The sequence below is a fragment of the Mobula hypostoma genome, chromosome 2, assembly GCF_963921235.1.
Source record: "Mobula hypostoma chromosome 2, sMobHyp1.1, whole genome shotgun sequence".
NCBI classification, from domain to species: domain Eukaryota; kingdom Metazoa; phylum Chordata; class Chondrichthyes; order Myliobatiformes; family Myliobatidae; genus Mobula; species Mobula hypostoma.
This window is the reverse complement of record NC_086098.1, coordinates 83,801,866-83,825,845: the sequence shown is the minus strand read 5'-3', so window position 1 is coordinate 83,825,845 and position 23,980 is coordinate 83,801,866. Positions and strand designations below refer to the sequence as shown.

Below are 23,980 nucleotides of genomic sequence, written 5' to 3'. Positions count from 1 at the left end.
CTATGCATTAATATGCCATATCATCCTGTTTCTACCTCACTGGCACGTGCCACAGGCCGCAATCCAGAAATTACTACCCTGGAAGTCCTGCTTCTCAGCTTTCTGCCTAGCTCTCTAAATTCTCGCTTCAGGACTTCTTTGCTTTTCCTTCCTATGCCATTGGTACCAATATATACCAAGACATCTGGCTGCTCTCCCTGCCCCTCCAAAATACCTGAGATGTCCATAATCCTGGCACCTGGGAGAGCGTCCCATTCATGTCCACAGAATCTCCTGTCTGTTCCCGGCTATTGAGTCCCTGTCACTACTGCTCCCCTCTTCTCCCTCTCTCCCTTCTGCACCATGGACCCATGCTCAGTGCCAGTAACCTGGTCTCTGTGGCATTCCTCTGGGAGGTCAGCCCCCACAACAGTATCCAAAACGGCATACTTATTATAAAGGGGAATGGCCACTGGAGTGTTCTGTGCCAGCTGCCTATTCACGTTTCTATTTCTCCTGACAGTTACCCAGCTACTCACCTCCTGCAACTTTGGGGTGACTACTTCCCCGTAACTCTGATCGATCGTCTCCTCACTCTCCTGCTGCACAAGCTGGAGGTCATCCAGCTGCTGCTCCAGGTCCCTAACACGGTCTTCAGGGAGCTGAAGCAGATGTAGTTCCCTGGGAGACTCTGGGTTTCCCAGGACTCCCATGAAGAACACACAACAGCCACTGACTACACTAGGTACAGTAAGAGAGAGAAAAAGGAACCTTAACAGAAGCTTACCCCGAGCCAGCACCTCTCTTGAGCCAAAGCCTCCTTTGAGCCAATGACTGAGTGTTAAAAGGGAAGTTTGGTGTCGAGAATGTTTTGCCAAGAAAACCACTCGATGTAACAGACCCATAAATCTGTTGTCATCTGTGTGTTGTGGTATCAGCTAGCAAAAGTGAAATTAAGAGATAGGAAAGGAAAAAGACTCTTATTTCTTTAGACCATGAGGAAAAATAAAAAATAAGTTTGGTGGGCCCAGTGTTAAATAATTGCTTATGAAACCAGTCATTAATAGCTGGAAGCGACCTTTAAGAAGAGGAAGTATCACATAAACAGGGTGAAGTGTTGATGGTTCATAGACACAACTGACTCAGACTCATCAGTTGTCTTGGAATAGTCATAAACAAGAGATTCTGCAGATGCTGGGGATCTTAAGAAACACTCCAAAAATGCTGGAGGAACTCAGCAACTCATGCAGCATCTATGGAGGGGAATAAACTGTGGACGTTTCAGGCCGAGGGCCTTACCAGGACTGGAAAGAAGGGGGGAGTAAAACCTAGAATAAGAAGGTGGGGAAGGAGTATAAGCTGGCAGGTGATAGGTGAGATCAGCTGAGGGGGAAGGTGGGTGGGAGGGATGGAGGGAATGAAGTTAGAAGCTGGAGACAATAGGTGGAAGAGTAAAGAACATCTGAACCTCTTGACCATGGCTGCGTGCTTTTATGCATTGAGTTGCTGCCATATGATTGGCTGATTAGATATTTGTATTAATGAGCAGGTGTACCTTGAGTTTATGCCACCATATACCACCTTGAAATTCATTTTCTTGTAGGCATTCACAGTAGAACAAAGAAAAATTATAGAATCAATGAAAAACTACACACAAAAACTGACAACTAATATGCAAAAAAAGACAAACTTCAAAAAAACAAAACACAGGTATTAAATAAGTAAATAGATAATACTGAGAACGAATTGTAGAGTCCTTGAAAGTGAGTCCGTAGGTTGTGGAAACATTCCTGAATTGAGTGAAGATATCAAGGCAGAGGTTGACAAACTAAATCAGTGAGGGTGCTACGTTGAGAAAAGCAGAAGCTTCAGCTAAAACTGTCACTTTTGGCTGATTTCAGTTCTGTATTTTGTGCTTTCATTATTCTGTGGCAGATATGCTAAGTTCCTAGATTTGAAAATGTCTGTGGCTATTCTTCCCCCTACATAGACTCAATCTGCTAGACCTGTGTGATATTCTTGAGGCATTTTAGTTTCACTGCAGACTCCTTCACCTTCCCCCCACCTCTCTGGTCTACTGATCATGCCCAAGTTTCTGAGCCCCATTACTGGCGTTATTCCTTCCGCTTCTAAACTCTGTGTTTGCCTCCCTAACAGTGGGCCACTTCCTCCATTAAGACTTTCTTCAAGGTTCAAGATTGTTTAATGTCATTCCAGTACACAAGTGTAAAGGAGAACAAAATAATTGTTACTCTCGATCTGATGCAGCACAAAAATCACACACACAATAAGATAAAGAACAGAGTATATATAATGATATAAGATAGTTTGTACATCGACTGATTGTGTCCAAAAAGTGATACAGGTTTCCCCCGCCACCTGAAGGTAGAGCATTCTGATGAAACGGTTCATAAGCCGGAATGTCGTAAAGCGAAGAAGCAATTACCATTTATTTATATGGGAAAATTTTGTGAGCATTCGCAGACCCAAAAATAACCTACCAAATCATGCCAAATAACACATCAAACCTAAAATAACAGTAACATAGAGTAAAAGCAGGAACGATATGATAAATACACAGCCTATATAAAGTAGAAATACTTTTCCACAATCATTACTGAACTGTTCTCCGTAGCGAAAATCTCATGCAAGCACCATCGGCAGAAAATCTCACGCAAGCGCTGTTGGCAAGAACACTCTCTCCAGTAACCTTTAAGCTATGAAGCTGCCAAATCATACCAAATAACACATAGAAATACACAGCCGATATAAAGTAGAAATAATGTATGTACAGTGTAGTATCGCTTATGGGAATCGGGACAGCGCCAAGCACACTGATGATGGTGTGTTAGGCTGAGTCGTCGCAGATTGGGGTGGTGCAGTGGCCCCCACCCTCCAGGCTGCCGAGCGATACATTGCCGCGAAGCATGCAGGAATGCAGCGGTATCAGGGAGGCACACAGCACATCTTTAAGAAAAAAGCCAAAATAAACAAGCTAATTAATTAGGTGCCGCCCGACACGTAATTGTCGGCCCAGATCAGTGTTGATTTCCGATTGCGTCGTCTCTGATCTGGGCCAACATTTACGTGTGGGGTGGCACCTAATTAATTAGCATGTTTATTTCGGATTTTTTCTTGAAGATGTGCTGTATGCCCCCCGGCTACTGCTGCATTTTCCACGAATCGGTATCTGTCCGCGACCTGGAGGTTGGGGTGGTGGGATACTGGGGTGTCATCTTGTCATCGTCTGTTTCCATTAGAGCAGGCAGCTCATCTTCTCCTATCTCTGCCCGCCTCGATGTCGAAGGTCGAGGTTCGTCGTCTGCTGTGGCTGATGTGGAAGGCTTGCTTGACTGCTGAGCCTCGTGCATTTTTCTATCACACAGTTCTTTGTAAGGACTCAAACCATCCTGCAAATATCCCCTAAACCTATGTACCCTTTCAAAATTAAAGTTGTACTTTATCATTACTCATTCGGTTTCGATTGTTATCCTTTTTCCTTCCAATTGCATCAGCTCTTCATCTGTCAGTTCTTGGTCATGGGATGCCAAAACCTCTTCAACATCATGTTCATCAGCTTCCACAAGCCAAACTCACTTTGTCCTTACTTCATTCACCACGATCAAAACTCTTAATTATGTCTAGTTTTACGCTAAGTATAATACCCTTACGAGCTCTTTCAGGCTTTTCCGATACCTTAGAACTCATCTTGCAAACAGCTGCTCACAGGCTCGTGTTTAAGCAATGCTGGCGAAAATCAGGGAGAGAGTGGCTGCTCGGGGCGCGCGCTGCCTTTTATCGCACGCTGATTTTTTTTTATAACAGTGAAAACACTCTGAAAGCGAAAACAGGGTACTAATGTAGGTCTTTCATAACAGTGAGGTTTTGTAAAGTGAACGTTCGAAAAGTGGGGGACACCTGTACCAGGCACAGGAGTGTCTGTACGTAAGATGACTGTGACAGGAAATGATCAAGTAGTGGTGGTGGGGGTTGTGGAGGGGTGGGTTACTGGGTGGAGGTGTTGATCAGCCTCACTGCTTGAGGAAAGTAACTGTTTTTGAGCTTAGTGGTCCTAGCGTGGATGCTAGGCAGCCTCATTACAAACAGACCATGAGCAGAGTGGGTGGGATCCTTCACGATATTCCTGGCACTTTTCTGTGTATATGTCCTGAATGTAAGCTGGTGCCGATGATGTGTTAATAGTTTTGACTACCTGTTGTAGAGCTTTTCTGTCTGTCGCAGTGCAGTGAAGTTGAATGAGACTAGAACTAGGACTCAGACGTTTAGGGTGAAAGGTAAGATATTTAAGGGAAATTTTAGGGGGAACTTCTTCACTTAAAACTTGGTGCGAGTGTGGAACAGGCTGCCGACAGAATTGATACTGTGGATTTTGGGTTCTTGCCTTACAAGGCGCAAAACAAAAGACTGTGTGGCGCGCCACTCCTCACACAGACAGTAGGTGGCCGTTGACTCACAAAGAGTTCATCCGCCCTTTGACAGGTTTTGTTTTTAGTCCTGCTGGGTGCCTACACACCCTCCTCCCTGGTTAACCGAAGTGCACCAGAGGGCATGCTGGTTGAGTCGCCGACAACCTGACCCGAGACAGGTAGTACTGGGCTACGTGGTACCAGTGGCAAGGCAAGGCCCTGACCTGTTCTGCCTGATGCCAGCCCCCTAGGCCTGAGTCGACGTAGTAGTAGTAGTAGTAGCAGCAGTATTTTGGGTTCAATTATGATATTGAAGAGAACTCTAGATAGGTACATGGATGAGAGAGGTATGGAGGGCTATGGTTTGGTACAGGGCAATGGTACTAGGTAGAAGATCAGGCTGGCATTGTCTAAATGTGCTGAAGAGTCTGATTCTATGCTGCAGTGCTTTATCATTCCAATATTACCTTCAAGTACCTAAAATATTAAAGATATTGGTATAAGGACTCAAGAAAATAAGAGCAGGGGCACCTACTCCACCTCTCAAGCCTGCCTGTCATTTGATATGTTCATGACTGATCTGCCCCAGATCTCAACTCCTCTTCTTTGCCTGTCCCCAGACACTTAAATCCCCAATGTTTCATGAACTTACCTACATTTCTTTATGAGCAGCAGATTGGCACAGCCAGGTGGAGTTTCTCCACAGCTCCAGCCACCTGAGTTTGATTCTGACCTCGACTGCTGTCTTTATGCAGGTTGGACATTTTCCCAATGTCCACATGTTGCCTCAGGGTCCTCCAGTTTTCTCCCATGTCCCAAAAACAGGCAGGTTGGCAAGTTCATTGACCGCTGAAAATTGCCCCTGGTACGTAGATTAGCGGCAGAATCTAGGAGAGGTTGACAGAAAAGTGAGGAGAAAGAAATGGGTTGGGTATAGGATTGGTGTAAAAATGGTGAGGCCTCAATAAGTTGACATCCATCATGAAGGACCTCACCACCCAGGACATGCCCTCTTCTCATTACTGCCATCAAGGAGGAGGTACAGGAGCCCGGGGACATACACTCAGTGTTTTTGGAACAGCTTTTTCCTCTCCACCATTGAATTTCTGAATGGACCATGAACACTATGTCACTTTTGCACTACTTATTTGTTTTAAATATTTCTTACTGTACCTTAGAGTAATTTTTATTTACTGCATTGTACCATTGCCACAAAACAACACAACACATTTTATTTATTTTATTTTGAGATACAGCACAATGCAGGCCCTGCCAGTCCACAAGCCCATGCAGCCCTACTACACCCCTACTACACCCATGTGGCCAATTACCCTACTAACCTGTACGTCTTTGGAATATGGGAGGAAACATACCGGAGCACCCAGATGAAGCCATGGGGAGAAAATACAATCTCCTGACAGACAGCGGTGCGATTTGAACCCGGGTCACTGGTGCTGTGATGGTTTTACGCTAGCTGCTATGTTGCTGTGCTGCCCATGACGTATGTCAATGATAACAAACCTGATTCTGATGGGTTTGGGTATAGGACTGTGTATAAAATAGTGTCAGATGCTTGTGTGGACACGATGAGTCAAAGGTCCTGTTTCTGTGCTGTGTCTCTCTCTGACAACGGAATACCTACAACATTCTAGCCTCCATCACCTTTTTGAGGTAAGGAAATTCCGAGTTATATGCTATCTACACAACAAGATTATTTGAAGAATGCCAAACATCCTTCTGTGAAGTATTTCAGTGAAAGAATTTTTGGGGAGTTCCAGCTTCACTAAGTATCACTTTCTAATTGCAGTTTCGATAGTAGATGGCAGGGGCGCTGGTTGTGGAAGTCTATAAATAGCAGCAGAGCATTCAGTGAGATCTCACCATGGTTTTTTGTCTGTTTAGAGTACTAAATAACAAAGAGGGAATGTTGCCAAGTGTGTGTGGGATGACAAAACTGGATGTGTGACCTTTTTACAGTGGTGCCTTTATGGATCCTACAACCAGGCATCAGGGTGAGGAACCTTAGCGGACACATACTCTTCTGTCATATAAACATTTCAATTTGACCTCCCATTCCCATTCCCATTCTAACATGTCTGCCTATGGCTTTCTCTACTGCCATGATGAGGCCACACTCAGGCTGCAGGAGTAAACGCTTCCTATTTTGTCTGGGTAGCCTCCAACCTGACAGCATGAACATCGATTTCTCCAACATCTGCTAATTTCTGACCCTCATCTTCCCCCTTTTTCTATTCCCCATTCTGGTTATCATCTCACCCCCCTTCTCTTCTCCTCACCTGCCCATTACCTCCCTTTGGTTCCTGTCCTCCTTCGCATTTTTCTATGGTCCACTGTCCTCTCCTATTAAAGTCCATCACTCACCACCAGTGAGCACATTTACAAGGAGCGTTGCCACTAGAAAGCAGCATCCTTCATCGAGGTCCCCACCGTCCAGCCCCTGCTCTCTTCTTGCTACTGCCATCGGGAAGGAGGTACAGGAGCCTTAGACCCACAACATCAGGTTCAGAAATAGCTGTTACCCTACAACCATCAGGCCCCTGAACTGGTGTGGATAACTGCACTCTTCTCAACAGATTCCAGAACATGCAGACTCACTTTCATAAAGTCTAGAACTTATGATCTTGGTATTCTTTTTAAATTTGTACAATTTGCCTTCTTTTTGCACAGTGGTTGTTTGTTAGTCTCTGTTTGGGTGTAGTTGTTCATAATTGTATTTCTTTGTTTTCCTGTAAATGTTCGCAAGAAAATGTATCTCAGGGTACCTTGATAATAAATTTTATTTTGATTTTGATTTTGGACTCAGCGGGTCGATCAGTGTCTTTTGGAGGGGGTGGGGAATGTACTTGGTCCTGAATGTCAGGCACAGTAGCTCACACCCATTCAATTTAGTTCTCTTGTAGTTCTTTATTTTCCTGTGAATGCCTGCAAGAAAATGAACCTCAAGGTAGTAAATAGTGACATATAGGTACCCCAATAATAAATTTACTTTGGAGTTTATTAGATTCTTCTTTCTTCAGTCCTTTATCTCTTCCATCTAATCCCTTTTTGGTTTCTTACTTCAATCCCCCTCCTCCCCCCCACCCACCTTTACCCTCCTCTGGTATCACCTGTCTGTCACTTGCCAGCTTGTACTCTTCCCCTGGGCAGCATGGTAGCGTGTGGGTGGGACAGTAGTGTGGTGCTTAGTGTAATGCCTGTGACCTGGGTTCAATTCTGCTACTGTCTACAAGGAGTTTCTACGTTCTCCCTGCATCCCCATGGGTTTCTTCCAAGTGCTTAGGCCACCTTCCTCCCAACGATGTACAAGTTAGGGTTAGTTGTGGGCTTGCCATATTGGCACCGGAAGGATGGCAATGTTTGCAGGCTGCCTGCTTCACATCTTGGACTGTGTTGACAGTTGACGCAAACGACGCACTTCACTGTATGTTTCAATGTACATCTGACAAATAAAATTAATTTCTCTATTTTTTCTCCTACCTTCTTAGTCTGGCTTCTGCCCTTTTCCTCTCCAGTCCTGATGAAGGGTCTCGGCCCCAAAGGTTGACTGTACTTTTCCCGTAGACACTGCCTGGCCTGCTGAGTTCCTCCAGTACTTTTTGTATGTTATTCTGGATTTCCAGTGTCTGTGGAATCTCTTGTGTTTCCAACTGGAATAACCAGACCTGTGTGCAAAGTGTTATTCCTTTGACTCTTTCTGTCCCCTATTGCTTTATAACTCTACAAGCTGTCCCACGTCAGTCTACAACAGCAAGCTGCCAGCCATCACACGAAGGCTGGGTGCTATGTTGCCCCATCAAGTGGTCCGTGGTACTTTATAAAACAAAAGGTGCTTTAGGAGTTATAAAGGAGAATTTCATCATGTGCTTTAACCATGGGTTTTCTTTCACTTGACTTTATGCACTCAATGCCATGCAAAGGGTCGGCATGTTGTTGAATAACATTCTCAGAGCACAGATGGCATGGTTCAGCACATCCTGTGACAGCACACAGTATTGTGTCACTGAGGTCCAGCCTTAACAATGCCAACTTTCTGTAAGGCTGATTTACTCTTTCCTACAGGAAAAGGTTAATCTCCACACCGCTGTTAACAGCAACCAAACAGAAGAATCAAAGGAATATTAAAACAAAACAGCACGAGGGGTTTCTTCTTTGAATATATATTAATCACATAAATTTTGGACAAAAGCCCTACATTCAATATTCAAGGAACAGTTTCTTCCTCTCTGCCATTAGATTTCTGAACAGACCATGAACACTACCTCACTATTGCTCTTTTGCCCTATCTGTCTATCTGTCTAGAATTGTACAGCACAGTACAGGCCCTTTGTACCGACCTTTCAGACTACCAGCATCAATTTAACCCTTTCTTCCTCCATAGCCATCCATTTTTCTTTCATCGAAGAGTTTCTTAAATATTCCTGATATAATAATAATAATAATAATAATAATAATAAGTACTTTATTCATCTGGAGTGGGAAATTCTTTCGTTACAGCAGCAACATTTAAAAACACTCTTAGCAGAGTGCAGACTTAACTAATAATAAAGTACAGAATAATAATAAACACAATAATTTACTAATGTGCAATAAAAATGTACAAAATAGTAAAGCAAAGACTATTGTACAGTACTATATCTGCTTCGACCACCACCCCTTGCAGAGTCTTCCACACATATACCAGTCTCTGTGTAAAGTAGAAACTTACCTCTGGCATTCTCCATCATTCTCTGTATCTCTAGGTCACTAGCACAACTTGTAGTGTTTTTTTTATACATTACACTGTGCTGCTGCCACAAAACAACACATTTACGACACATGTCAGTGACATTAAACCTGCTTCTGATTCTTCGATGACAGTCCACTCAGGTAATGAAAGTCCTGCTTGCTTTCAGATGGACACACTGAGGTAAAGGAGTTAGAATCAGCATCAGATTTATTATCATTGACATACGCCTTTAGCAAACCCGTGGTGGAGTTTCAGCCTAAATTCTATGTAGAGGTTGGTTTAGTGAACTTGGATCCCTTCACTCAAGGGGTGAGTCCTGCAGTAAGATTTATTCACCAGCAGTGTACCTTCAGATAATCATTTTTGCCTTAGGTTCCATAAGACCATAAAAAAAATTGTGGCTGAATTAGGCCATTCAGCCCATCGAGTCTGCTCCACCATTCCATCATTTCTGATCCCGGATCCAGTCAACCCCATGCACCCACCTTCTCACCATATCCTTTGATGCTCTGACCAATCAGGAAACTATAAACTTCTGGCTTAAATATACCCATGGACTTGGCCTCCACCGTAGTCTGTGGCAGAGCATTGGCTAAAAAAATTCCTCCTTACCTCTGTTCTAAAAGGTCACCCCTCAATTTTGAGGCTGTGGCCTATAGTTCTGGATACCCCCACCATAAGAAATATCCTCTCCACATTGACCTTGTCTAGACCTTTCAATATTCAGTAGGTTTCAATGAGATCTCCTGCATTCTTCTAAATTCCAGCGAGTACAGGCCCAAGGCTACCAAACGCTCCTCATATGTTAACCCCTTCATCTTCGTGAACCTCCTCTAGACTCTCTCCAAAGACAACACATCCTTTCTGAGATAGGGGCCCAAAATTGTTGACATTACTCCAAGTGCAGCCTGACTAGAGTCCTAAAAAAGCTCAGCAATATCTCAAGCAACACACATCAAAGTTGCTGGTGAACGCAGCAGGCCAGGCAGCATCTCTAGGAAGAGGTGCAGTTGACCTTCAGTTAGTCCTGACGAAGGGTCTCGGCCTGAAACGTCGACTGCACCTCTTCCTATAGATGCTGCTTGGCCTGCTGCGTTCACCAGCAACTTTGATGTGTGTTGCTTGAATTTCCAGCATCTGCAGAATTCCTGTTGTCAGCAATATCTCTTTGCTTTTATATTCTATTCCCCTTGAAATAAATGCCAACATTGTATTTGTAAATTAACCTTCTGGGAATCTTGCACGAGGACTCCTAAGTCCCTCTGCACCTTGTACATTTTAATTTTCTCCCCATTTAGATAATAGTCTCCACTATGGTTCCTTTTACCAAAAAGCATTATCATACATTTCCCAATACTGTTTAAATATGTGGGTAATGAGGCACAAGCTGGGCTTGTATTCTCTTCCTGGGGTGAATTGTGGACAGGTGCAGCAGAGGTGCTGTTGGTGAGTTGAGATGAGGGTGTTGGAAAAGGTGAAATTTAGGGATGAACAGAGGAACTGCTTTGTCGGGTGTGAAAGCCCAGAATGAAGGGCATTGACTTAACATTATAGTCATGTCATTTCGGTTCACGTTGAGAATTCTCTCATAATTGAAATTTGGAACTTTCATAAACGTAACAGATTCTCCAGAATTTTGTATGTTATTCTTTGGAACTTTATTTTTCCCCACAGAGGCTTGGGGAGGAGCAGTGGGGATATTGACCAAAACTGACTGTTTCTTTGCAGAGTAAATTGGAACCAAATTGAAAGAATGGGCAAAAAAGTGGCAATAGCATGCAGTGTTTGGAAATGTATGATAATGCTTTTTGGTAAAAGGAATAATAGTGCAGACTATTATCTAAATGGGGAGAAGGTTGCAACATCAGAGGTGCAGAGGGACTTCGGAGTCCTCATGCAAGACTCCCAGAAGGTTGATTTGCAGGTTGAGTCTGTGGTAAAGAAGGCAAATGCAATGTTGACATTTATTTCAAGGAGATAGAGTATAAAAGCAAGGAGATGATGCTGAAGCTTCATAGGACACTAGTCAAGCCACACTTGGGAGTATTGTCAACAGTCTTGGGCCCCATATCTCAGAAAGGATGTGTTGTTTTGGAGAGAGTCCAGAGGAGTTTCATGAGGATGATTCCAGGAGTGAAAGGGTTAATATATGAAGAGCATTTGGCAGCTTTGGGCCGGTACTCACTGAAATTGAGAAGAATGTGTGGGGGTATTTTATTGAAACCTACCGAATATTGAAAGGACTAGGTAGGGTGGATGTGGAGAGGCTGTTTCCTGTGCTGGGGGTATCCAGAACTAGAGGGCACAGTCTCTAAATTGAGGAGTGGCCTTTTAGAACAGAGGTAAGGAGGATTTTTTGTTTTAGCCAGAGATTAGTGAATCTGTGGAATGCTCTGCCACAAACTGCAGTGGAGGCCAAGTCCGTGGGTATAATTTAAGGCAGAAGTTGATAGTTTTCTGATCAGTCTGGGCATCAAAGAATATGGTGAGAAGGCAGATGTGGCACCTTATCAAATGCTTTCTGAAGATCCAAGTAATTGACATCCACAGTCTCTTCTTTGTCCACCCTGCTTGTTATTTCCCCAAAGAGCCCAAACAGATTTGTCAGGCAAGATTTCCCTTTACAGAAACCATACTGACTTTGACTTATTTTATAATTAATCTCCAAGTACCCTGAAACCTTATCCTTAATAATAGACTCCGACACTTTCCCAACCACTGAGGTAGGCTAACTGACCTATAATCTCCTTTCTTTTACCTTCCTCCCTCTAAAACAGTGAAGTGACGTTTGCAATTTTCCAGTCCTCCAGGACCAAGACCTTTTGAATTTTGCCTCTGTGGTACAATTCAACTCTTTGCTCTGCCTGCTTTTGTACCCAGTCATTGGCCTGTCCTTCCTTACATTCATGTTACACCCATCATCTACTTGTAAACCTGCTGGCTCATCCTCGGCACTGTCAGACTGATTCCCATCCCCCTGCCATATTAGCTTAAACCTCTTCCAACATGCCCACATGTGCAACTGCCCCGTTTGTACAGGTCTCACCTGTCCCAGATGGTCCCAATTATCTAGAAATCCGAATCCCTGCCCCCGTTCCCATTCTACAGCCATGCATTTATCTGCCCCCTCATTCTATTCCGATCCTCACTGTTGTGTAGCACAGGCAGTAAGCCCGAGAACACTACCCCTGAGGTCCTGCTTCTCAGCTTCCTTCCTACTCCCTGTATTCTGGTTTCAGGACCTACTCTTTTTTCTACCTATGTCATTGATACCAATATAAACCACGGCTTCTGGCTGCTCACCATCCCTTTTCAGGATATTGTGGACACGTTCAGAAACATCGCGGACCCTGGCACCTGGAAGGTGTTCACTCTAAAAACAAGCAATGAAAGTTGTGTAGATCTGAAAAGCTGATATAAACAGAATGACAGAGAACATCGGCTTTGTTCCTGCAATCAATGTTTCTACGTCATCTGTCATCTTCTACTGCCCATTGTGTTTTTTTCCCCACATCTGGTTATATCCTTCCTTTCAAAATACCAATCTAATTCTCTGTTTAAATATTTTAAACTTTCTGAGTCAGTACTCCATTGTGTTCAATAGTTGATAACTTCCTGTGTGAGGTATAACCAGGGAAGAACACACAAATTAGTTAGTGACATCTAAGTAAGCCGCACAACTTAATTGAGGTCAATACACAAAGTGCTGGAGGAACTCAGCAAATCAGGCAGCACCTATGGAATAGACAGTCAATGTTTTGGGCTGAGACTGGAAAGGAAGGGGAGAAGAAGCCAAAATAAGAAGGTGGAAGGAGGGCAGGAAGTACAAGCCGGCTGGTAATAGGTGAAGGGAAAATAGTGGGGGGTGAGGGAAACAGCTGTCGTAAACTTCCAGATTTATTTAATTGAATTAACTTTCGCAGATACCAGGATGGGATTCAAACTTGCATCTCTGGATCAATGCTGTCAGAATTCTGTCACATAACTAAGCTACTGTTACTCTGTATCATTGAAGATGCACTTATTTTTGAAATACCAGAAGAAAACTGCAGATGCTGAAAATGTGATATTAAAACAGAAAAGGGTGGAAATGCTCAGCAGGTCAGGCAGCATCTGTGAAGAGAGAAAGAGGTTGAAGACCCTTCAGACAAAGGAGGAACTCAGCAAGTCAGGCAGGTTCTATGTGGAGGGGGAAAACAGTTGTTGAGAGGTCCTGGCATGAAAAGTCAGCTGTTTACTCCCCTCCATAGAATCTAACTTGCTAAGTTCCTCCAGCATTTCGTTTGTGTGTTGATCAAAATTAACTTAATCTTTTCCAATTTACCTGTTTTCCGATTAATGTAAAAAAAAGTCCTTATTGGAAGCCATGTGATGAACCATGAAGCCGGTGACAATATATATTACTACCTTACTTCAGCACTGACTCTCTTGGTCATAAACACAGGAGATCTTGCTGATGCTGGAAATCTAGACTAACACACACACAATGTTGGAAGAACTCAGCAGGTCAGGCAGCATCTATGGAGAGGAATAAAGAATAGATGTTTAGGGCCGAGACCCTTCAAGAGTCCTGATGAAGGGTCTCAGCCTGAATTGTTGACTCTTTATTCCTCTCCACTGATGCTGCGTGATCTGCTGAGTTCCTCTAGCATTTTCTGTGTGTTTCCTGCTCATGTGTGGACTTTAGTGAATCACTTGTTTTTTTTCATATTCCAGGTGATCTTTAAAGCAAAATCCAAGTATCATCCAGAGCTTCAAAAATACAGGTAAAGCATTTACAGTACACACTTCATTCTGTCTTCATCTCTCGCTGCCCCAGTAAAGCAGCCATCGAAATTCGAAAACCCATCCACCCCAGACATTCTCTCTTCTGCCCCCAACCATCAGGCAGAAGATATAAAAGCCTAAAAGCACAATCATCTCATCTATACCAACTTCCCCATCTCATCTGCACCAACCGTCCCATCTCATCCGTACCAACTTCCCCATCTCATCTGCACCAACTGTCCCATCTCATCCGTACCAACCGTCCCATCTCATCCGTACCAACCGTCCCATCTCATCCGTACCAACCGTCCCATCTCGTCTGCGCCAACCGTCCCATCTCATCTGCGCCAACTTTCTTATCTATCTCATCTGCGCCAACCGTCCCATCTCATCTGCACCAACTTTTCTATCTATTTCATCTGTACCAACTGTTCAGGCTGAATGGCAGATTCTATCCCACTGTATAAGATGATTAAATAGTTCTTTAGTATGGTAAGTTGGACTCTTGACCTCAGAATCTACCTCACTATGATTTTGTGCCTTGTCATTTACCTGCACTACACTTTCTCTGTAGCTGCTAAACTTTAGTTTGTATTGTTGTTTTGCCTGGTTCTGTCGACCTCGATAGACTGTGTAATGATCTGTTCTGTATGACTGTATCTTGGTACATTTGACAATAATAAACCCGTTCTAGTTCCTGCCATACAAAAGCTGTTATGGTCATTGTACAGTACAGTCACAGTGTACAATAAGACCATAAAACACAGTAGCAGGATTGGGCCATTTGACCCACCATTTGCTCTTGGCTGATTTATTTTCCCTCTCAACCCCACTCCTCTGCCTTCTGCCTATAACTTTTGATGCCCTGACTATCATACTCCGCTTTAAATATACCCAATGACTTGGCCTCCACAGCCTCTGTTGGCAACGAATTCCACGGATTCTCCACTCTCTGGCTAAGAAATACCTCTTCATCTGTATTTTACTGGGATGTCCTTCTATTCTGAGGCTGTGCCCTCTCATCTTAGAATCTCCCAACGTTGGAAACATGCTGTCAATATCCACTCTATCTAGGCTTTTCAATATTTGATAGGTTTCAGAGATACCTCCTTCAGAGTCTCATCAGATATTCCTCATACGTTAACACTTTAATTCCCGGGATGATTCTTGTAAACTTCCTCTGGATCTACTTGAATGCCAGCTCATCCTTTCTTAGATCTGGGGCCCAATGTTAATCATTTTCTATTTCCATGGCATTGTTGAGCCTATAGTCCCTTGTGTCATCTGGTGGTCAGAGGACATTCCCTGCTATTTGTGACACTTAACAAGAGTGTTGTATACAAAGGGCCCAAAGCATTGTTGAGGATCCGTATGATCCATTTCACGATCCCATTGACCCACTACCATCAGGAAGGAAGTACAGCAGTATCAGACTAGGACTGCTAGACTGTGTAGCAGCTTCTTTGCTCAGGCTGTGAGACTAATGAATACCCTGTCACCACTGAGTTCTCGTCATTAGGACAGCGAGCTGTTCACTGTACTGCTCACCTGTGCTGTGCACTTCACATGCATTTTGAATTATATTTTATTAACTTGTTCATGGTAATATTTTGTGTTATGTGCTGTGTGTGATATATGTTTTGTGGGTGCACCGTGGTCCAGAGGAACATTGTTTCATTTGGTTGTATATATGTACAGTCAGATGACAATAAACTTGAATTATTAAATAGCGTAGGCACTTGCTGGATTGTATAATGATGGTCAGTCTGTAATACAATAGCACATTGTAACATAATACTCTGCACTGTACAGCTTTCATACAGTGAAGTGAACACAATATTCTACTGCTGTATAGAAGTTAATAGTCTACAGTGAACAGCTAAGATACAATAAACTTACAGCCCACACTAATATTTTCAAAGTTCAAAGTACATTTATTATCAAAGTATATATACTGCCTACAACTTTGAGATTCATCTTATTGCAGGCAGCCACAAAACAAAGAAACAACATAAAACCTGTTTAATGAAAAAAAAACCCACACAAGACCACTGAATGTGTGAAAAATAATCTAATCGCGCAGGCAGCGAAAAGTGACTAACACACAAAGCACTGAGCGTCAGATTGTAGAGTCCCCAAAAGTGAGTCCACAGTCACGAGCTGCCAGGGCACGTAAAGCTCGTCTGGGAGCCGACAGCCATGGCTATTGAGTTAGTCAGTTCTGTGCTGGGTTGATGGTTACAGACCTCAATCAAATCATGCAAAGAGTAAAGCGCGTTCAGCACTGAGGACACTAAATGTCAAACCGCAGCCAAAAGTGAGTCCACAGCCATGAGATGCCAAGGCAATCGAACCTTGCAGCATGAGACTCAAGGAATCTGCACCTTCCACCAGCAGCCGTGAGAGGGAGATCGGTGATATGCAGACAGGTGGCACTGAACACCCTTGCATATTTTCCACTCTCGCCCCTGTTGATTTTATTGTAGACTCAACAATTTATTACCATGAGATGGTTCATTAGCAGCTTTCAGTTTCCACGTAATGATCACACTATGGTTATGCAGAAAACATTTAAAAAACATTACTAATGAAATAACAGTGATACATTTCCAATATTAGTTGCCAATATTAGTAGCAGCGTGAGCACTCGAGTGGAGTATGATTTTCTCCCTAGGGGATATTCCCCTAATGGAGAATGCCTGTGTGTGAATGTATTCAATATTCAGGAGGGATAGACATGAAAGAAAAGGAGGTGGGATAGCATTGCTGGTTAGAGAGGAGATTAACGCATTAGAAAAGAAGGACATTAGCCGGGAGGATGTGGAATCGATATGGGTAGAGCTGCATAACACTAAGGGGCAGAAGACGCTGGTGGGAGTTGTGTACAGGCCACCTAACAGTAGTAGTGAAGTTGGGAATGGTATTAAACAGGAAATTAGGAATGTGTGTAATAAAGGAACAGCAGTTATAATGGGTGACTTCAATCTACATATACATTGGGTGAACCAAATTGGTAAGGATGCTGAGGAAGAGGATTTCTTGGAATGTATGCGGGATGGTTTTTTGAACCAACATGTCGAGGAACCAACTAGAGAGCAGGCTATTCTAGACCAGGTATTGAGCAATGAGGAAGGGTTAATTAGCAATCTTGTCATGAGAGGCCCCTTGGGTAAGAATGACCGTAATATGGTGGAATTCTTCATTGAGATGGAGAGTGACATAGTTAATTCAGAAACAAAGGTTCAGAACTTAAAGAAGGGTAACTTTGAAGGTATGAGATGTGAATTAGCTAAGATAGACTGGCAAATGACACTTAAGGGGTTGACGGTGGATATGCAATGGCAAGTATTTAAAGATCGCATGGATGAACTACAACAATTGTTCACCCCAGTTTGGCAAAAGAATAAATCAAGGAAGGTAGTGCACCCGTGGCTGACAAGGGAAATTAGGGATAGTATCAATTCCAAAGAAGAAGCACACAAATTAGTCAGAGAAAGTGGCTCACCTGAGGACTGGGAGAAATTCAGAGTCCAGCAGAGGAGGACAAAGGGCTTAATTAGGAAGGGGAAAAAAGATTATGAGAGAAAACTGGCAGGGAACATAAAAACTGACTGTAAAAGCTTTTATAGATATGTGGAAAGAAAAAGATTGGTTCAGACAAATGTAGGTCCCCTACAGACAGAAACAGGTGAATTGATTATGGGGAGCAAGGACATGGCAGACCAATTGAATAACTACTTTGGTTCTGTCTTCACTAAGGAGGACACAAATAATCTTCCGGAAATAGTAGGGCACTGAGGGTCTAGTGAGATGGAGGAACTGAGGGAAATACATGTTAGTAGGGAAGTGGTGTTAGGTAAATTGAAGGGATTAAAGGCAGATAAATCCCCAGGGCCAGATGGTCTGCATCCCAGAGTGCTTAAGGACGTAGCCCAAGAAATAGTGGATGCATTAGTGATAATTTTTCAAAACTCTTTAGATTCTGGACTAGTTCCTGAGGATTGGAGGGTGGTTAATGTAACCCCACTTTTTAAAAAAGGAGGGAGAGAGAAACCGGGGAATGATAGACCGGTTAGCCTGACATCGGTGGTGGGGAAAATGCTGGAGTCAGTTATCAAAGATGTGATAACAGCACATTGGACAAAGTCAGCATGGATTTATGAAAGCAAAATCATGTCTGACGAATCTCAGAATTTTTTGAGGATGTAACTAGTAGAGTGGATAGGGGTGAACCAGTGGATGTGGTATATTTGGATTTTCAAAAGGCTCTTGACAAGGTCCCACACAGGAGATTAGTGTGCAAACTTAAAGCACACGGTATTGGGGGTAAGGTATTGATGTGGATAGAGAATTGGTTGGCAGACAGGAAGCAAAGAGTGGGAATAAACGGGACCTTTTCAGAATGGCAGGCAGTGACTAGTGGGGTACCGCAAGGCTCAGTGCTGGGACCCCAGTTGTTTACAATATATATTAATGACTTAGATGAGGGAATTAAGTGCAGCATCTCCAAGTTTGCAGATGACACAAAGCTGGGCGTCAGTGTTAGCTGTGAGGAGGATGCTAAGAGGATGCAGGGTGACTTGGATAGGTTAGGTGAGTGGGCAAATTCATGGCAGATGCAATTTAATGTGGATCAATGTGAGGTTATCCACTTTGGTGGCAAAAATAGGAAAACAGATTACTATCTGAATGGTGGCCGATTAGGAAAAGGGGAGGTGCAACGAGACCTGTGTGTCATTATACACCAGTCATTGAAAGCGGGCATGGAGGTACAGCAGGTGGTGAAAAAGGTGAATGGTATGCTGGCATTCATAGCAAGAGGATTCGAGTACAGGAGCAGGGAGGTACTACTGCAGTTGTACAAGGCCTTGGTGAGACCACACCTGGAGTATTGTGTGCAGTTTTGGTCCCCTAATCTGAGGAAAGACATCCTTGCCATAGAGAAAGTACAAAGAAGGTTCACCAGATTGATTGTGGATGATTGGGGGCAGATTTTACAATTAGTTAATACTTCCTCTATTTGTGCTAAACATTCCCTAATTCAATTTAAAGTGGTTCATAGAGCACATATGTCCAAAGATAAGTTAGCGCGTTTTTACTCGCATATTAATCCTTTCTGTGATAGATGTTCAGGGCAGATAGCCTCTTTAACTCATATGTTTTGGTCTTGCCCTGCTTTGGAAACTTTTTGGAGAGATATTTTCAATATTATTTCTAAGGTATTAAATATAGATATCTCTCCTCACCCTATTACTGCTATCTTTGGACTACCTAAAATTTCTAGTAATCTTTCCCCTTCAGCCCGTAGAATGATTGCATTTCTTACTTTAATGGCGAAAAGATGTATTTTACAACATTGGAAAGAGCTTAATGCTCCAACTACCTTTTTTTGGTTTTCTCAGACGATTTTATGTTTGAATTTGGAGAAAATTAGAAGTAACCTTTATGATTCTTCATTTAAATTTGAACAGATTTGGGGACCTTTTATTCGATATTTTCATTTAATGTAATATTTACCCTTCTTGTTTTTTTTCACTGTTTTTAATGGAGGTCGGGATTGAGGACGTGATTTTAAGTTTAACTCTGTTTGGTTTCAAGTTAGCCCATTGCTTTGCCTTGCTTTTAGTTAGCTGCACGGTGGGTTTTTTTTTTGGGGTTTTTTTTTCTTTTTTTTCCATTGATATATATAAAATTTAGTATACTATTATGTTATCTTGGTTTCTTATGTTTAAATTACATTGTTTGTAGTAATTTCTTTTTGGTATTGATATCTTTTGGAATTTTATTATACTTTAACATTGTATTAATGTTTATATGGCTTACCTTTTTTGTATACTTACTCAATAAAAAGATTTAAAAAAAAGAAAAAAAGAAAGGACCAGATTGATTCCTGAGATGGCAGGACTTTCATATGATGAAAGACTGGATCGACTAGGCTTATACTCGTTGGAATTTAGAAGATTGAGGGGGGACCTTATAGAAACATATAAAATCCTAAAGGGATTGGACAGGCTAGATGCAGGAAGATTGTTCCCGATGTTGGGGAAGTCCAGAACGAGGGGTCACAGTTTGAGGATAAAGGGGAAGCCTTTTAGGACCAAGATTAGGAAAAACTTCTTCACACAGAGAGTGGTGAATCTGTGGAATTCTCTGCCACAGGAAACAGTTGAGGCCAGTTCATTTGCTATATTTAAGAGGGAGTTAGATATGGTCCTTGTGACTAAAGGGATCGGGGGTATGGGGGGAAGGCTGGTACTGGTTCTGAGTTGGATGATCAGCCATGATCATACTGAATGGTGGTGCAGGCTCGAAGGGCCGAATGGCCCACTCCTGCACCTATTTTCTATGTTTCTATGTCTTTAACACCGTGATACCCATGCACGGGCAGCCACCACATGGTCCTTGACAGATTGGGGTCAGGGTGCAGTGGCACAGAATACGAGACGACTGGGGATCCTTCACTTCTGCGGCTTTTCTCCTCCTTCACTGCCTTTGTGATGAATCAACATCTTCGGCCAGCTCCACCACTGAGGTCTTAGTTGGGCCGCTTTGTCTGGAACCTCCTCCTTGACCTTACCGCCATGGGCGACCCTACCAGGAGCGAAGAGCCAGGCGACATTGCTCTTGAGATCTTATGAGCACACAAGCCTCTTCATCATAACAAGGTGATACTCCTTGGAGAGAGTTGCCTTTATATGTGGACAGTCACATTACACTACCATCATGCTTAAGGTGGCATTGCTGTTCTAGGCAGACACATTTTGTAATGGATTAGAGTAGACTTGTCATCACAATCTACACTGAACAGCAGTGGATCTCAGCTGAGGTGTGGATCCAAGCCAGTCAGTTCCTGCAGCAGCTCACTTCATTACAAATGGAACAAGTTTTTATAATGGATACACTGGCAGTCACCTATGGAGATGCACTCCATGTGAAGTATTGACCAAGCTTGGCTCACATTAGTCAATAAGTTGACAGCCACTGCCAGGTATATAATAAATACAAAGGATTCTGCAGATGCTGGAAATCCAGAGCAACACACACACTCACACAATTCTGGAGGAACTCAGCAGGTCAGGCAGCATCTATGGAGAGGAATAAACAATCAATGTTTCAGGCCAAGACCCTTTATCAGGACTGCCAGGCAAATTCAATTTTCCAGTAGATTAATCAGCATTGTGTTTCTCTCCTTCCCTTTCTTCCATGGTCCATTATCCTATCAGATTCCCCTTCCTTCAGCCCTTTACCAACCCCTCCCAGCTTCTTACTTCATCCGCAGTTCCCCCACCCACCCAGTTTCCTCCTCACCTGGTCTCACCTATCACCTTTTAAGCTTGCACTCCTCCCCCCCCCCGCCAACCTTTCTATTCTGAGTTCTACACCCTTCCTTTCCAGTCCTGATGAAAGGTCTCGGCCTAAAACAACAACACTTTATTTCCCTCCGTAGATGCTGCCTGACCTGCTGAGTTCCTCCAGCACTGTGTGTGCGTGTTTGTTGCTCTGGATTTCCTACATCTACAGAATCTCTCGTGTTAATGAAGTAACAGAGATACGTTTCCAGTTCAGAGGGGAGCCTGCAGATGGTGGTACAGCCACACACTTGCTGGTTGTGCTGCCAGAGCTGAGCAGCAGCCTGCATTTTGTAGATGGTACACATTGTGTACTGGTTGTTGTTGCTTATGTTGTTCTGCTGAACACTGTGGGCACGTCAACTGTGGAATGTGTGGGCGACACTTCCGGGCTGGCCCCAGCCTTAGGTTGTGCTGGGGGCAGTCCACAAAGGCAGATTTCACTGAGTGTTTTGATGTACATGTGGTAAATAAATAAATCTCAAGCTAAATTGAGCTGCCGGCAGTGGCTGAGTCAAGTGGGGGTAACAACATTGAAAGGAGATTTGGATAAGTAGATGGACAGAAGGGGCTTAGAGGATAGAGACTAAATGCAAGTAACACAATAGTGTAGTGGTTAGCACTACATTTTACAGTATAGGCACCCCAGATTCAATTTCTGCTGATGTCTGTAAGGAGTTTGTATGTTCTCCCTGTGACCACGTGGGTTTCCTCCGGGTGCTCCAGTTTCCTCCCACAGTTGAAAGATGTACTGGTTGGTAGGTTAATTGGTCATTGTAAATTGTCCCACGGTTAGGTTAGGATTAGATTGGAGGATTGCTGAGCGGCATGGCTCGAAGTGCCTGAAGGGTCTATTCTGCGCTGTTACTCAATAAATAAATGGTTTGGTGGGCACCATGACTGTTACAGTATGCACTGAGCAAAAACAACAGTAGACAACGGTCTAACCGTTTTTACTGAATGTACTTGCTGGGGAACTTACAAGGTGGAAGTGACGAACCAACACTGCAAAGACAAAAACATGCGCACTCGAAAGCCCTGAGTGCTTCCTGAGTGAAGGAGGTCCAACTGATTCACCGTGCGATCGATCGGCTGCATGCGTGCTTGCCCATTTTCACAGTCGATCTGATACTATTCATGGATGAGTTGGGCTGAGGGGCCAGTTTCCTTGTAGTAATACTCCATGGCTAAGTCTGAATTAGTTTCTTTTTCCATTACAGGCTCCCCCTTCAGCTGGCTTTCCTGTTGGTTAGTCTCCTATTCTTCCTGGTCAATTTGACCTGTGCTCTGCTTGTGAAGATCACACATAGTGAAACCAGGACCATTGTGTTTGTCCGTGTGGCCGTCAACGATACCCTCTTTGTGCTGTGTGCAATCACCCTCTCTGTGAGCCTGTACAAGATCGCTAAAATGTCCCTGGCCAACATCTACTTAGAATCAAAGGTTTGTTTATCCCAATAAACCCAAGGGTAGAAGTAACTTCATTTTCCCTTAGAGTTTTCATGGAATTTTCTTACATTGATTTCTTCATGAATGAAAACAATTATCTCAGGTGACGGTGATTTAGCAGAAGTAATTGAGAGGTGATGGTGGTAACAGCTAATATGTTGGGAGGTAAGGTCAAAGAAGGCATCGGAGATATGAAATGGCTGTGATTCTGGTATAGTGATAACATTTTAGAGTCACTATGGAGAGATATTGATTAATGATAGAGCTAGGAAGTCATTGAAGAGGGCTCAGTTTTAACTACAAATACCTCTGTAATTGCTTGGTGCTAAAAAGGCCTCCTTCAGAGTCATTTTTATATAAACCCAAGTTAACTATATAATTTCTTCCATTTTTAAGTCAGTGAGTGAAAGTTTGGCAGGTTAAGTAAGGAGCTGAAGATCTGTCAAATGGAGAATAATGTGGTTATCAGTCAGATTTATTATCACTGATGTGATGATATCATGAAATTTATTGCTTTGCATGGTAGTGTAGTGGTTAGTAAAACACTTTACGGTACGGGCAGCCAGGGTTCAATTCCCGCTGCTGCCTCTAAGAAACTTGTACATTCTCCCTGTGACCACGTGGGCTTCCTCCAGATGCTCCAGTTTCTTCCCAGTCCAAAGACATACCAGCTGATAGGTTAATTGGTCATTGTAAATCGTTCCATGATTAGGCTAGGACTAAATCAGAGGATTGCGCAGCTTGAAGGGACGTAAAACCCGATTCTATGTGGTATCACAATAAATAAATTAAGATTAATTAAAAGAATAACTGAGTATACTTCTACCGTTTCCCCAAGAAAATAAGCAGCTAACTTGATCACAAGAAAACAGTCATGTTAAATTAGTTTTGTGGACTTTCATCATTCGTTGGTATTGGGGCCACTTTATCATTTAATACTGGCTTTTTTTGACCTATATAAAAGCAAAATACTATACTTCTGATAATGTAAATCTGAAATATGAACACAAATGCTGAAAAAAGTAGTGACCCAGGCAGCTTCTATAGAGAGAGAAGCAATGTTAATGTTACAGGTTCAAAGTTCTAAGTAAATTTATTATCAAAGTACTGATAAGTCACTATATACTATCTTGAGATTCATTTTCTTGCAGAAATTTACAGAGCGAAAATACAGTAGAATTTTACAAAAAAACTATACAAAAACAAACAATGAATGATAGAGCAACGTGCAAAAGAAGATAAACTCTGCAAATAAAAATAAT

At 42.9% G+C, this 23,980-nt stretch overlaps 1 protein-coding gene across 2 annotated transcripts in view; it reads left to right on the top strand.

The window, feature by feature from the left end:
• LOC134358937 (G protein-coupled receptor 137Ba-like) overlaps positions 1–23,980 on the top strand; it is a 44,228-nt gene that overhangs the window by 6,160 nt on the left and 14,088 nt on the right. For both annotated transcript variants that reach the window (XM_063071639.1, XM_063071647.1), the window contains exons 2-3: positions 13,870–13,919; positions 22,490–22,712. In XM_063071639.1, the coding sequence (XP_062927709.1) occupies positions 13,870–13,919; positions 22,490–22,712 (273 nt within the window). The remainder of the gene's footprint in view (positions 1–13,869; positions 13,920–22,489; positions 22,713–23,980) is intronic.